General features: G+C 43.4%; 1 protein-coding gene across 27 annotated transcripts in view; it reads right to left on the bottom strand.

Moving 5' to 3' along the window:
- The window catches only part of GATAD2A (GATA zinc finger domain containing 2A), a 107,193-nt gene that overhangs the window by 40,394 nt on the left and 50,987 nt on the right, over window positions 1-15,812 (bottom strand). For 10 of the 27 annotated variants that reach the window (XM_087920848.1, XM_087920936.1, XM_087920826.1 and 7 more), the window contains exons 2-3: window positions 10,770-10,844; window positions 11-149 (exon numbers count right to left, since the gene is read on the bottom strand). The exons of 3 other annotated variants lie outside the window; for them this stretch is intronic. In XM_087920848.1, the coding sequence (XP_087776974.1) occupies window positions 11-43 (33 nt within the window). In that variant the 5' untranslated portion in view covers window positions 44-149; window positions 10,770-10,844. Of the gene's footprint in view, window positions 1-10; window positions 150-10,769; window positions 10,845-14,517; window positions 14,963-15,812 lie in introns of those variants that run through there. 14 more of the 27 variants (XM_087920906.1, XM_087920877.1, XM_026699018.2 and 11 more) reach the window with 7 other exon arrangements.

The following is a 15,812-nucleotide window of genomic DNA, read 5'->3' as shown; positions in this document are numbered from 1 at the left end:
GAAGACCAACCTGGGATAATTCAGGCAGTGTCTTTTCCAACATGGGTGTCTGTGACAGAATTTTATCACATATTGACTGAACCACCTTCTGCTTGAAGACAGGCAGAGAGAAGGGGACCTTGTTGGGCAATTACTGCTTTCTTTCGCCACTGTTGGGAAAGTGTAGGAAGAAAACAAACAAACAAAAAAAAAAACAGAAATGAGTTCCATTTTAAGATATAAGAGAAGAATCAGGCATACAACCCGGGTTTCCCAGAGTAGACTACATCACTGTGTCAAAAAGAAAAGTTAGTTGTCCAGTTAAAGAAAACTTCAACAACCAAGATCAGAGAGCACCAAGGACCTCTCAAATCATAATTTATCCCACAGATTTTCATCTGTTGTCTGCATTCAAGTAACAAAGAAATTGCTGGACATTGATATGGGAGAAGGGATCATTTGTTTTTACAGAATATTGTGCTATGTGCCATCTCACCATTCTTTGTCCATGGGACTCAGAAATTTCAGATTTTTCTCCTAATAGGTTTCCTTCCCCCCCAATCTCCTGCTATCCTGATTTTTTTCCCCCCAGATGAAATTGCCAAGAAGGGAATTAGGCCATCTCTGGTACCACCCTGGGAACAAGTAATCAACAGCTTATCCACCCAAACAATGTGACCTTTCAACAGTGACCATGTGCGAAGATATTCTTTTCAGTACTGTATTTGTTTTGCTCTTATGTTCAGTTTTGTCCCACTTTTGTACTTGTGGAAATGCATCTACAGCTGGGCTTATTGGGAACTATGGTCCCACATATCTGAAGGCTACACAGGTGTGGAAAATACCCTCCAAATGTTAGACAAATGTTTTCCTCAGGTAGTGACCATACACCATACTGTTTATTTATGGATGTATATCCCACTTCTTATTCAACAGCTCAGTAATGTTATCTCCTCTTTTTCCTAGCCCGTGTATAGGATGGGCTGAATACCTTCAGAGGGCTTGCTTCTGTCTGTCCGTCCGTCCGTCCATCTTTTGAAATATCCTAATTGCTCACAGAGAGATGCCAGTCCTCCACCTTTGATCTTACATGAACTCAGCCTGTTTGGTTATTGGACAACCATTTGTCTGAAATGGTAAAGGCCAGGGTTTCCTGCCTGAGCAGGGGGTTGGACTAGAAGACCTCCAAGATCCCTTCCAACTCTGTTATTCTATTCTACTAAAGGTTAGCTGATTCTGTGGCAGAGGAGGACTAGAATTGGGGTCTCTCTGCCCATAGTCCAGTCCCCACTACCTGATTGGTTTTTGGGCTGAGAGGGAAGAATTGGCTGAAAATCAACCAATGAGTTTCTGGGGCTGAAGGGGGCTAGAACCTGGATCTCTTTGTTGAGGGGTCTCCAACCTTGACAACTTTACGACTTGTGGACTTCAACTCCCAGAATTCCTCAGCCAGCTCATGTCCTTGTTCCAAGTCCAGCACCTTCTCCGCTGCCCTACATTGTGAAAAGATCTGTACTCTTAACTACTGAGAGGAAAATGTTCTCCAGGGGCCTGGATAAAGATGAGAGTTGCCTACAATGGGCTAACCAGAAACCCTTTTTCACTGGAGATGCTGGTGAACGCTCCTGGGGTTTCCGCTTTCAAAACGTGTGCTCTGTTCCCACTGGGCTGTGGTCCTTATATATTGCACACACGGGACCAGAGACAAAGGTTTCTTGAAGAGAAAGGCTCAGATAAATAACAATATGGCCTTCGACTTTCAGCTACTTGTTAAGAGATTGTTTGAAGTTACAGTGGCACTGAAAAAATGTGACTCATATGATATCCAGTCCTTGCCCTTATGTCTGTTGCGGCATCCTCACAGTCACGTGAACAAAATTTGGGTACTTGGCAACGGGCGTATGTTTAACAATGGTTGCAATGTCCCAGGATCATGTGATCATCACTTGTGACCTTCCCAGCTGGCTTCCGACAAACAATGGGGACATGGCGCATTTGCTTAACGGCTGCATGATCTGCTTAGCAATTCACTTAACAACAGGGCAACAAAGTCACAGCAGACATGACTGACTTAAGAGCCACCTTGCTTAGCAACGGATATTTTGGTCCCAATTGTGGTCGGAAGTCAAAGACTATCTACCTACCTACCTGCACAGATACTCTTATGTGTGTATAATTAGATTTTTTAAAACTTAAAAAGTAAAATATATCCCCTTTTGTATTGCCACAAAAAGTTGGTACAGAATCAGAATCATAGGGTTGGAAAGGACCTTTGAGGTCTTCTAGTCCAACCCCCTGCCCAAGGCAGGACTCTCCTCACACCATTTCAGTCAAATGATTAGCCACAAATGGTATCTACTATTTTGAATCATGTATGTTCAAAAATATTTCTCAAATGAGCTATAAAGGCTGAGCAGCTGAAAGCGACTAATACTTTTAACACCTCAGGATGGAATACAAACAAGCAGGAGGTAATAAAGGAATACAATTTAAAACTTGCTTTGCTATAAGGGCATTCAGTAAAATAAAAACCTTTGGTTGCCAATAATTTTGGTCAGAAAACTCTCATCTTACTAAAGGCCATGCAGTCTTCCATATCTCAAACTCCTGATAAACTACAGAAGTATTGTAGTACTTAAAGGCTTTTTTTTCTTCTTCCTTCAACTCATTTATATCCTTGCTTTCCTAAACATTATGATTCTGGCATTAGTCTATTTAAATTCCTGCTTCCCATCCAAAACCTTTATTAAAAACGGTTTCCAGTGGTTTATGGAAGCCTATTACTACTGTTCTAATTTTAAAATAAAGTTTAATTTCATTTACCCAAACAAAATTTAATAATAATTATACTAGATGAAAAAGGGGTGGAGATAAGGATGTGCAGCTTTTGAAAGGAAACAAAAAATCCAAGTTTTTTCTTTGAAATTAAAAAAATACCCTCAGTTGCCCAACACACTCCTAGGCTTGGCTGAACTGAAAGGCCTTGGCTCCAGCATGTAAAGGGTTAAGTCCTGCCATCTTCATGCCATTCACTGATATGTCCATTAAGGGTGTTACATAACAAAATGGCAGACCTTAACCCTTTCCTTGCCACACTTCCTTTCACTGTCAGTCACACACTTCAGCAGGCTGAATCAAAAACACCTAAAGAAAAACTCTCAAGGCCAAATGGGTTTATGAGATATTCTAATTTGCTTGCAAGAAAGGAGGAGGGAAATAGCCATAGCAACAGTTAAAAGCTTTTTAGAAGTTTTATTTTAAAATAAGATTTTAAAGCTTAAACTTAATGAACAACAACAATTTGAAAAAAGAAGTATAGAGGAAAAAAAATCCTGACTTCAATTTTGCATTTTAACTTTTTAAAAAAATAGACAGAAGTTTTAAGGCTAACAAAACCAGCCTTTCTTAGCAGGGGAAGCAAATTGTGATTCTATAAACATGGAAATGCATTAAGTTTGTTGTCAGGTATGTTGAGCAGAGATTTAGAACTACCAAAATTACCCGGTATTTTCAGATCCCCCTCTCCCCCAAAAAAGATTACACAGCTTTAAGTACTGAAAGGTAAACCTGTTGTAATCTCCCCCAAAAAAACCCTTCAATTTCTGGGTTATAACTTGAAGGTCTCTAGAGCCGTGTTGGCGAACCTATGCTGCCTGTGCCGGAAGTGGCACGCAGAGAGGTTGCCCGGAAGAGCCCCACTGAGCATGCATGTGTCACCGCCGGACAGCTGACCGTTGAGCATCTGGCGTGCATGCGCAAGGGGCAGAGGAGGGGGTGCGCAGGAGACGTGCGTGCATGCGCAGGGACGCACTGTGCGTGAAGGGAACATGCTGTGTATGAGGGGAGCGTGTGCGCATGCGCAGATGTGCTGCGTGAGGGGGAAACATGCGTGCATGTGCAGATGCGTGGTGCGCAAGGAGGGAGTTGCGTGTGTATTTGTGTGGTGTGTGAGGGGGGTTGCACATGCATGCTCAGGGGGCGTGGGGCCTTCTGGGTGTTGGCACACGAACGTGCACAAGTGAGCATGGGTGCAGTTATCGGCACTGGAGCCGAAAAAGGTTAGCTAACACTGCTCTAGAGCAGCATTTCTCAACCTTAGCAGTCTGAAGAAGTGTGGACTTCAACTCCCAGAATTCCCCAGCCAACATGGGAATTCTGGGAGTTGAATTCTCATACATTTTAAAGGTTAAAAGTCCGAATACTTCAAAGAAGCTGCTCTAGGCATGATTTACAGCTGAACTACAACTCCCATCATTCTTCTAATAGCAGAACCTTACTAAGTGAACGCAGAATGGGGATGATGGAAGATATGGCGGTGGGGGATGGACACTAAAAAATGGGTCAGCCCACATAAGCGAGTGCAGGGATCCATAGCATCTCCGACATGTGACTATCCAACTTCTATTTGAAGAAGGCTTCTAGCAAAAGGAGATCTCATGATGTCATGTGGCAGGCTGTTCCCCTGGCTGACGGCTTGTAGAGGAAGTTCCTCTAGACCAGGGGTCGCCAACCTTTTGGACCTCAGGGACCACCAAACTCATAATTTTAGATCCCAGGGACCACTAACTGGTTGTGGGCATGGCCTAATTTGTGGGAGTGGCTTGGTCGTCATGTGACTGGCTGGGCATGGCTTGTATGTAAATACTATAAATATTTATATAAATATTGAATTTTTTTATAAAAAAAGAGCAACTTTTACCCAAAATCAGGCAAAGCAGGCAGGCAGATTGAGTTGCTCACAGAATCACAGATTCATTCAGAAATCTATCTATCCGCCATTGGCTAGCTCAGTCTGTCACATAAAATTTGCTTGCAAGCAAACTCATAAAATTAACTCACAACACACCATGCATGTAAATATTGAATTTTTTATTTTTAAAAAATCAACTTTTATCCCAAATCAGGCAAAGCAGGCAGATTGAGTTGCTCACAGAACCATTCAGTGATCTACCTATCTGCCATCGGCTAGCTCAGTCTCTCAAATTTGCTTGCTGTGAGTCTGCACTGAATTTGCTTGCAAGCAAAAACCTTCAATCCTAAGGGAAGCAGAGCCGAAGCTCTAAAGACTAGCTAGAAAGCAAGAAATCCAACCATTTCCTGCTTCCTAGCTAATCTAAATCTCCTGGCACAGCAGAACAGATGATGGTCAGAAAAAGGAAAAATAGCAACTTAGCAGACAAGTTTGCTGGGTAAGGAGTGAGTGGGCAGGGAAGGCTCCCGCAGGCCATGTGGGGGCGGCGCAGCCTTGTGTTTCTGTGCAGCCTGGATTAATTGCTTTGTGGGGGTGCTCTGGGGGTGAGATTTCTTTGCGGCCCACCAAAATTTTCTCACGGCCCACCAGTTGGCGACCGCTGCTCTAGAATCTAATCAAAAATTCCTTCCTCTTAATTTTAGTCCACTGCTTTCAGTCCTGTCCACTGGAGCAACAGAGAATATGAAATATCCCCTTCCTCTTCTGGATGAGACCCTTTCCCATTTGTCTTTTTCTGACCCTTTAATTATTCCTGATTGGGCTACATATCTCCAACTTTTTGCCATCTTGGTAGTCCTCTTCTATTTTTTCACTGTCCCTTTTGAATGGTGTTGTCCAGAATTGAATACACATCTCCAAACTAGGACTGCCCAGGGCAGAGCAGAATGGGAACCATTATTTCCATGATTTGAACTCTTACGTTTTTGTTGATTCACCCCAACAGTATTTGCCTTTTTTTTGCAATTGCATCACGTTGCTGGCTCACTTTTATAATTTGTAATGGACGAGGACATCCAGAGAATCCTCTTAAATGTACCACACAGGTAATCCTTGACTTACAACAGACCGTTTGAAGTTACAACGGCCCTGAAAAAAGTGACTTTATGACCATTTCTCACACGTATGAGTGTTGCAAAAATTCCCATGGTCAATGTGATTTACATTCAGGCGCTTGCTGGTTCATATTTATGATGGTTGCAGTATTCTGGGGTCATGTGATTCCCCCTTTTGCCATCTCCTGACAAGCAAAGTCAATGGGGAAACCAGGTTTACTTAACAACTGTGTTACTAATTTAACAATTGCAGCGAATCACTTAACAAGCATAAGAAAAGTCGTAAAATGGGGCTAAGCTCATTTTTAACCAATTTCTCATTTAGGAACATGTTGGGCTCAATTGTGGTTGTTGTAAGTCGAGGACTAACTGTATTGCCAACCCTAGCCAGGCCTCCCCCATCCTATATTTTGGTACCTCACATTTTCCTCCATTTCCCACTTCTTCCTCTTAAGTTTCTTCTCATAGCTGGGCACCTTCCTAGCCCCATCTCTCCCCACTTGTGATTATGAGTCAATCCTACTGAGAGATGGAGTAATTATGGACACAGCAGCATCGCAATTGTGCCCTCAGCTTCATCATCAGAAGGGAAAAATGGGGCAAAGTGTTGAAATCACCTGAAAGTATAATGCACAGACCTCTTCTATGCTTATGTGCTACCTACTTCATTGTAAAGTAACTTGCATGTATCAGCCCTTGTTTTTTTAATACAAGGGCTACTGAAATTCAGGTAATCAAGACTTAAGATGTAACAAGGAATCTCATTCTGCATTCATGTTCTACATCATGCTTAAGTAAATAAATCACAGAACAGGCAGTCCTCAGTTTAATAACCAGTCACTTAACCACTGTTCGAAGCTATGACGGACTTGCGAAAGGCTTATTTATGAGCCATCCTCAAAGTTATGGCTTCTGTACATGCACCTTATGCTGTCACATGGTAGCATATTGGGCACTTGGCAGCTAGCTTGCATTTGTGAGTGTCTGCAGTCAAAACACCGCAATTTATCACATTTTTGTGAGTGTCTGCAGTCAAAACACCACGATTTGTCACATTTTTTGCCGGTTTCCAGCAGAATATGGCAAAAACTGCCCACTGGATATGCTGCACTTGCTTAGCGATCATGTAAATTGCTTAACGACCATCGTAAAAGCAATTATAAAATCAAGTCAGGTCACATGGTAGCCCACTTTAGCAACCATAAGGACTCACAGCCAAAATGTTGGGCTTAATTGTGATGGTAAGTCGAGGACTATCTGTGCAACTTCCTCCAGTGGCCTGATTGACATACTATACTTTTGAGGGATCCCACAACTTGAACTACAGTTACTGTTTTGGACTAGCTCAGGCAGATTCTCTAGACCAGCAAGCCTGATTCCTAAAGTGGGGTTTTTAAAGAACCCATAAGCAGACTAGGAAATTAACAGCTTTCTCTCCTTCTGATGTTCTCCAGCAGCTCATTACGGCAGTGGTGTAAAATGCTTGGTAGCATGGAGGCTCTGTTTAATCCCCAAGGGGTAATGTCAATGGAATAACTCTTCTCTTACACCCTATAGCAGAGTCCCCCAATGTTTCTTGGTTGGCGGTCTGGAGCAAGGGGGGAAAGAGGGAATGATTTTGTGGGAAGGGCTGGCGTGTGTGTGTGTGAGCGCCCACAATGAGGCTCGTGCAAATGGGACCGTGTCTGCAGCAACACTTACACAAGTTGGGGGGTGCACAGACGCACATGCACCGGCCGGCCACTCGTGTGGCCCAGCGGTGATTAGGCCACAGCCTAGCAGTGGGTCGCGGCCCACAAGTTGTGGACCCCTGCTCTATAAGCCAACCTAATTTGGAGCCTGCTTTAGGAACGCCATACTGTCTAAAATGCTTTAGAGCTGGAAGGATGCTTGACTCCCAATCAAAGCCATGTTAACAAGGCTACCACTGTACGGGTAGTCCCAACCATTCATTTAGTGACCGTTCAAAGTTACAACGGCACTGAAAATAGTGACTTATGATTGTTTTTCACCCTTACAACCGTTGTAGCGTCTATATGATCAAAATTCAGCCGCTTGGCAACTGGCTCATATTCATGATGGTTGCAATATTCTGAGGTCACGTGATCCCCCCTTTTGCGACCTCCTGAGAAGCAAAGCCAATGGGGAAGCTAGATTCGCTTAAAAACCGCGTTACTAACTCAACAACTGTAGTTGTTTACAACTGTAATTATTCACTTGGCATGAAAGATCGTAAAATGGGACAAAATTCAACAAACAATGGTCTCAAGACTTGGCCACAGAAATGTGGGGCTCCATTGTGGTCATAAGTCAAGGACTATCTGTACTCTAGGGCAGCTTAAAGACCTCCTCTGATTCTTGGCTATTCCTGACTTTCAACTGTACCCTCTGAGCAATTATAATGTTATGCTTTCCAGAGGGGAAGAAGAGGATTATTGACCATAATAATATACTAAAATTTCAATTTCTTTCAGCTCGGCAAATGATACAGTGCATCCTTCCTTTTAGTTCTGCTCTGATCTAGTTAAACCACCTAACTTTACTCCAGTTATTACAATCCACCCCCACAGAAAGGGTCAAGACTGGTGACTGACATCCTGCTCTGTAGATCATCTCCCTACGAGCCCAGACTAGCAGGGAAGTCCACAGACCAAAGCAGAAACACCCAAGCAATTAGAACAATACCGCACTCCCGAAGGGACGTGCCACTGCCACATCCACCAGTTGATTTAGGAAAGATTGCACTGGTCTCCTAGTCACACCAACAAAACACCAGCCATTTTGATCCTGAGTGCATTCATCCAGTAATCTTAGCTAAGCACCACGGACTCTTAGTCAACGGTTGTCAACCTAGTCAACGCCGAAGTCAAGAAGTTTATGAAGCTCCTAAATCAGCGATGGCGAAGCTTTTCGTTATGGTATACCAAAAGCATGCGCGCGCTGGCACCCACAATGCAATGCACCCCGCCCCACTGCACAGGTACGCGCCTCCCAGCTGATTTTTGGCCTGTTTTTGAGGCTGTTTTTGCCCTCCCGAAGGCTTGAGAGAAGCCTCTGCAGCCTCGGGAGGCCGAAAAATAGGCCTTCCAGAAATACCGGAAGTGCCCTTTTTCATCCTCCAGAGGGTCCCTGGAGCCCGGGGAAGACTGTTTTCGTCCTCTTGGAGGCTCAAGGGAAGCCTTTGGAGGTGGAAAATGGGCCCGTTTCGGCATTTCAGGTATTTCCGGAAGGCCCGTTTTTCGGCCTCCCAAGGCTTCCTGACGCGTGCCATGGGTTTGCCATCACGGTCCTAGATTGTCTTTGAAACGTTATCTGAGTTTCATCTTGGCCTCCTGGTACTGAGTTAAAATTAAAATTATTCTGTTTTATTTTTTACGACAACAATCCTTTTGAGTATGGTTAGATAGTAGAAATTTGCAAATTGGGACTGACCTACTCAACCACAACAAAAAGGCATTCCAGATCAACCTGCCCCACATCTCTCATCTTAGCGCCATGGCATTTGAGGGGTTATGTGTGTGTGTGGTCCATGCACTTCTAAAATTCTGCCATCTTTCCAGGGGTACATCTCCTGTTCTCTTCTTCTGTAGTTTCACATAGAAAGAAGTTTATTTCTGCTGCACTGAATCTCGAACATGGTTTGTGAAATCAGTTCAGTTTTCCAAACATCTTTGAACTTAAAGCCTTAGAAAATTTCCTTGCCCTTGGAGAAACTGGAGATCCTGAGCTCATAAACCAAGTTTGAAAAGTTTTACAAACTAATAAGGATATCTGTGCACATGACCTGGATGACTGAGAATCTCTACAGACTTACTACTGGTAGCTAATCAAAGCACTAGCAAATTAGTTTATATTCTTATACATTTCCACGATTAAATCCCACCTGGAAGCATTTCCACTGTCAGAACTCAGCAATGATGAAAGAAGAGCATGGTGAATTATGGAATGCTACATTAGAGTTGCCATGTCACTTTTAAGTAATCTATTCCATGCCTCCAGGATGCAATGCTAAACAAAATTAAATAGTACCCAGAAATGTGAAGAATTGGGGATACTCTGAAGCACATGCATGTGTCCAGGTTGGGAAAGACCAAGATAGATACTACATTGCCCTTAACTCCACAGTCCCAACCAGTACCTTAAACCATGTTTGCAATAAATAAACCACTTTGGAATTAAGGCAGCATCCCACAAGAGATGTTTCAATCCCAGTTATGCCGGTATATCAATGTGTGGGATGATAAATCATATAATTAATTGTATAACTCCAGCATCCGTTATTTTACTTATTAAATGTATTTATCAATTACATTTATATGCTGCCCACCGCATTGTTAGATAACTGTGGGCAGACAGCTTACATCATAAAAGCATAACTACAAACGTTAAATATTAAAAGTTTAAGAGAAATTAGGTATTTGAAGAGCCAGTATACAGATGGGATGGAGGTGGGGTCAATTACGATTTAGCAATGAGAGAATCTGGGCCTCCCTAGCAGAGTGCTAATTTCTAGCATAGGTCAAACCACTACCAACAGCTTAAGTGTTAGCGCTGTTTCACTTAGCAATGCATTTCATCACACAGGAAAAGGGTTAGGGTATGGGACAGAAGCTAGAGGTATATCAAATGCAGTACTGGAGATTCTTTGAAAAGCAGGAAATATCTTCCTATGAATTTTGAATGCTGCAAGGTAAGCTGCTAATATAGCATAAAGGTAGCCTGAGTAACAGACGGGGCCATTTTAAGGCCAGCGTTTTGCTGCCTGCTTACAGAGGGGCAAATGTTTCTTGTGAAAACACAAAAGCAACTCGTGACAGCAATACCTTTTCATTTTATTTACTCCTGACAACTGGAAATAAAAATCAGATTATCTTTGAAGGTGGGAGATCCCAGTTTAACTGCCATTAACGCAACATCTGCATAAGCTCCAACAGGCTACACACACACACACACACACAGAGTATATATATAGAAGGTGTACCTACCTGCTCTGGATGTTCATGAGTTCTGAAGGAAGAACCGTATAATTCTTTTGGCAGGGTGATCGAAAGTCAAAGAACCTATCAAGAAGACAAAGAGGGTATTGAATATCCTGGTTCCCTTACGCTAGTAAGTGGCTAGAGTGATGGTGCAAAAGCAGAAATAAAGTACAAGCTACCTGATTTGAAATTAGCTCACTGCAGATTGGATTATCACTTTTACTGCCTAGTTTCAACCTCCTGAAATCAACAATAGATTTTTTTTTAATGCCTCTGCCCCCAAAATCCATGGATTGACTATTTAAAATCCGATGCCTGAAAAAGCTATCCACTGAATTCATGGCCGAGAACCCAAAAGTACAGGAACTGGGGTTCCACTTCCTCCAAACAGAAGCCCTACTTCAAATTGCAGGAAGTTTTCTATTGTGATTTCTGATGCTTAGTTAGTCAAGCCATGGCATCGTTGAGGCTGTTTACAAGTAGGCATTGACTTCCAACCGGTATTAAGACCAGAATTTTACACTGCTAAGCAAGGCAGTTGTTAAGTATGTCAAGCCTGATTTTCTGACCACCACCACCACCCCTTTTTTTGCCATGGTTGTTAAACAAATCATACGGTTGTTAAATCTGGCTTTCCCTACTGACTTTGACGGAGGAGTGAGGAAGCTGGTTGGGTAGGTCACAAATGGTGATTGCATCATCCCGGGATGCTGCAGCCATTGTAACTGCATGTCGATTGCCAAGTGACCAAATTTTAATCACGTGACTGTAGGGAGGCTACAACAGTTGTTAAGTACGAGGACTGGTTGCAATACACTTTTTCCAGTACTGCTGTAATTTCAAATGGGTGCTACACCAACGGTTGTTAACTGAAGGTCTAAGTGTACTGCACTTCATCTGCCAGCAGTCCTTTGTGGCTGTCTGACATGCTGTAACTGGAAGAACTGGAGTCAAACGTGCTATGTTCTAAATGTATCATTTTGTCCCAGAACTAAGATTCGAAGAGAATTGGATGTGAATTTTTGTTCAAATGAATCTTGCTCAGCGTTATAGTGGCGCAGTGGTTGGAATGCAGTACTGCAGGCCACTTCTGCTGACTGCCATCTGCCTGCAATTTGGCAGTTCCAATCCCACCAGGCTCAAGGTTGACTCAGCCTTCCGTCCTTCCGGGGTGGGTCAAATGAGGACCCAGATTGTTAGGGGCAAACAGGCTGACTCTGCAAACCGCTTAGAGTGGGCTGTAAAAGCACTGTGAAGTGTTATATAAGTCTAAGTACTATTGCTATCTTCTTTGTTTGGCAGTGGCTCACTAAATTCTGGGTATATAGAATCAAGCAAGGCCCGACCGTACAGGTAGTCCTCAACTTACGATAGTTCATTCAGTGACTGTTTGAAGTTACAATGACACTGAAAAAAGTGACTTAAGACTGTTTTTCACACTTATGACCGTTGCAGCATCCCCATAGTCACACGATCAAAATTCAGACACTTGGCAACTGATTCACATTTATGACACTTGCAGCATCCCGGGGTCATGTGATCCCCTCTTATAACCTTCTGGTCAGCAAAGTCAATGGGGAAGTCAGATTCACTTAACAACCGTATTACTAGGTTAACTGCAGCGATTCACTTAACAACGGTGGCAAGAAAAATAATAAAATGCAAAACATACTCCACAGGTGTCTTACTTAGCAACGGAAGTGTTGGGCTCAATTGTGGTCATAAGTCGAGGACTCCCTGTAGTCTCCCCCCCACCTTTTCCCCCAGTTTTTTATACTTCTATTGGGAATGGGTTTTTTAAAAAATACAGACTTAGTACCATGCCCAAAGGAAATCCAAAATGTGCAGCTCCTGAAAAGCAGGTAAGAGGTTGAACTAGGAAGCCCACGATTTGAAACTACAGCCTGACCTCACCCGAAAAGTAACCAAAAGCTAGCAGCTCTTTTAGTCATAGACGTTCTGGGTTGACAACCTGGGAATCATGCCTGGCCCACATGGTGAAGCGACTCAAGAGGTCATCTTGGTAACCAAACATTCCTACATATTTATGTCCCAGCATTGGTCTTCCTAGGAATTTTACAGCAAAAATCAATTTCTCCTGAGTGCAAAAGAACCTCCCCTAACCTCATCTGCATTATATAATCCCTCTCAATGTTTCCATCCCAGAGAATTCTTTAGTTTGATGTCACACATTGTAGACTGTCTCCACGCTATATTATGGCTCAAGAGCAGAACAGAGGCTCTGCAGGCTCAAAACCCCAAATTCAATTCCTGGTATCTTGGAAAAAAAGATGGAAAAAGCACCAAAACTCTAAAAATGCGTTTTCTTTAACCTTGGTCCATATATGCAAATATCAATTGTCAGAATTTTCAAACACTACTGTTCTGCCTTCGGAAAGGGAAGGCACCATTTTGGGGTCATCTTGGTGTGCTCCATTTCAGCTTAGGATTCTGGGAATTGTAGTCCCAACACCTCTGGAGGGCCTTCAGTTGTGGAGTAGACCTTATGACTAAGATTTAGAGTAGACCTATACTAGAAGAGACCTTATGACTAATCAATCAGTTGTTTAAATTACAACGTTCATATGAAAAAGTCTACACCCTTTTTCCTTGATTTTTTTTTTAATTTAACAAGCACATTCCTCTTCTATTTTCCTTTTGTCTATTTAATTCAGTGGAACCCAAAATGCTGACACCCCCCCCCCCACACACACACACACCACACACACTACTGGACTTTTGCTTTAAAGTCTTATTATAATTTGTTTGCTTTGGATGAGAAAAAAAGGAGCCATCAAACCAATTCAAAAATTAAACTTTTAGCAATCAAATCAAACTTTCTATGAAACCCTCCTCCCTTTATATAGGGGTGTGTGTGTGTGTGTGTGTGTGTGTGTGTTTCAAGACAGCTGCCTTAATTACTCTCCCTAACACATACTAAAAATAAAAGACCCTGGAAACAAATATATTCATGCCGCATGAACTTTTATCTTAAAACGATGGGAACATCCCTAATCAAATCACACTCCTTGCCCATTTTTAAAGATGCACTACAGAAGTTGGTACGGGGTGCTGAATTCAACAGCCTGGGAAATTTCCTTCTTGTTTTCAACAGCAACCTGAATACCTGCTTTTCGAGGTTCCCCTGGCAAGCTTGAAAAACCCTTGGCAGGAACAAAATGCGTGCTGCGATTGATCGCGGAAGACTGGGGTGGGGCAGGGTTTTCACTCGCTTTGGCAAACCTTTTCTGCTGCCCCACTGGCCTCATGCAGCACACGGCAAATTTCAGTAGGAGCCAAATAAATCGAAACGGAGGAAGCGGCCCCATAGAAATTGGTGAAAAAAAAAAAATACTACCATAAATTCTAAGCGATTGTTTACTTTTTGTTAATGCCCAACGTCTCTCATTTCCCCCTGTTAAATCCAAAATCAGTGTCTCTTAAGGCACGGCGTTACAGTATTGCTTACACCGACAGAGAGACAGAAAGCAGGAAAGGTTTTGAAACAAAAGTTGAACCACCAAGCTTCTTCCTCCCACCCGAGAGCCAAACGCAAGACGCTGCGGAGAAAACAATGCCCCCAACAGAACACGAAGCTACGGGTGAGTTGGAGATCCTAATTCCGTTTCTTCAAGAAAGGACCCCGAGGGATTCAGGATGACAAAGAAGAGGTGTCTCCCACAAGGCTCAACGTTTCGCTCTCCCTGACTTCATCTGACCCACACGCTGCTGCTTACGAAGAAGAGGAAATTACCAGCTGAGTGGAGGCTCAGGGCCCTGCCCCACTTCGTAGCTTCCCCTCCTCCTCCTCCTCTTCCCGGCAGGGAAGCCTGCCGAACTCCAGTCAACTTCTCACGCAAAGAGCTGCCGCCGCGTACGACCTCCTCCAAAAGCTCAGCGGCCAAGAAAAGGAAACGGCTCAAGCACGGGTTTTCAGAACAGAGCCCCTTCCCCACTTGGGGACGAAGTGATGGTGGAAGGGGGAGAAAAATTAAAAAAAGGATACCCCAGCGTAGAACGAGGTTATCTGTGCGTTCAAGTGTCACATCAGAGACTGGAAGCTGTTTCCAGTGGGCGTTCCGAAAAAAGTCAGGGAGAGACTCCGGGAAGAAGCTTCCTCCTCTAAGGGAGCCAATAAACGAGGCCGGCTCTTGCCCCTCTAAGCTGGCTTACGCTTCCGGAGCAGTTGCAGGAATGACCTTAGGACTCCACAGAGAGAGAGAGAGAGAGAGGGAGGGAGGAGGGAAAGAGAAAGAGGGAGAGAGAGAGAGAGAAAGGGAGAGAGAGGGAGGAAAAGAGAGAGAGGGAGGGAGAGAGGGAAAGAGAGGGAGAGAAGAGAGAGAGAGAGAAAGGGAAAGAGAAGGGGAAGAGAGAGAGAAGGGGAGAGAGAGAGAGAAAGAGAGAGAGAAAGAGAGAGGGAAAGAGAGGGAGAGAAAGTGAGAGAGAGAGGGAAAGAGAGAGAGAGAAGGGAGAGAGAGGGAAATAGAGGGAGGGAAAGAGAAAGAGAGAGGGGAGGGGAAAGAGAGGGAGAGAGAGAGGGAGGGAGAGAGAGAGAGAGAAAGAGTGAGAGAGAGAAAGGGAGAGAGGGAAAGAGTGAGGGGGAGAGAGATAGAAAGGGAGAGAGAGAGAAAGGGAGAGAGAGAGAGAAAGAGAGAGAGGGAGGGAAAGAGAGAGAGAGAAAGGGAGGGAAGGGAAAAAAAGAGAAAGAAGTAATTGTGCTAAAGAGGCTGGATTTACTAAGAAGACAAGGCCTTGAAGAATTGCACAGCAAGGCAGAAAGAAAAGGTGAACTGGAAGATTTAGCAGGCAGCATCGAACAACAAAGGGTTCCTTTTAAAATAATAACTGACCAGGCTACAGAACTCTGCTGAAATGATCATTTAGAACAAAGATTACAACTTTCTTGTTGAAATAAGAAAAATAGTTACAAGGGATGATGTATTAGAGACAAAGTTACGCACACTGGAACGCAAGATCAGGCCGTCGTAACATTTTGGGACCGCGCTTGCATTTTTTTTTCTTCTTTTGTCCACTTTAAAACCTAGGGAT

This window comes from Pseudonaja textilis, chromosome 1, assembly GCF_049901715.1.
Source record: "Pseudonaja textilis isolate UNSWEBS1 chromosome 1, rPseTex1.2, whole genome shotgun sequence".
NCBI classification, from domain to species: Eukaryota; Metazoa; Chordata; class Lepidosauria; order Squamata; family Elapidae; genus Pseudonaja; species Pseudonaja textilis.
This window is presented reverse-complemented; position numbering and strand designations above follow the sequence as displayed.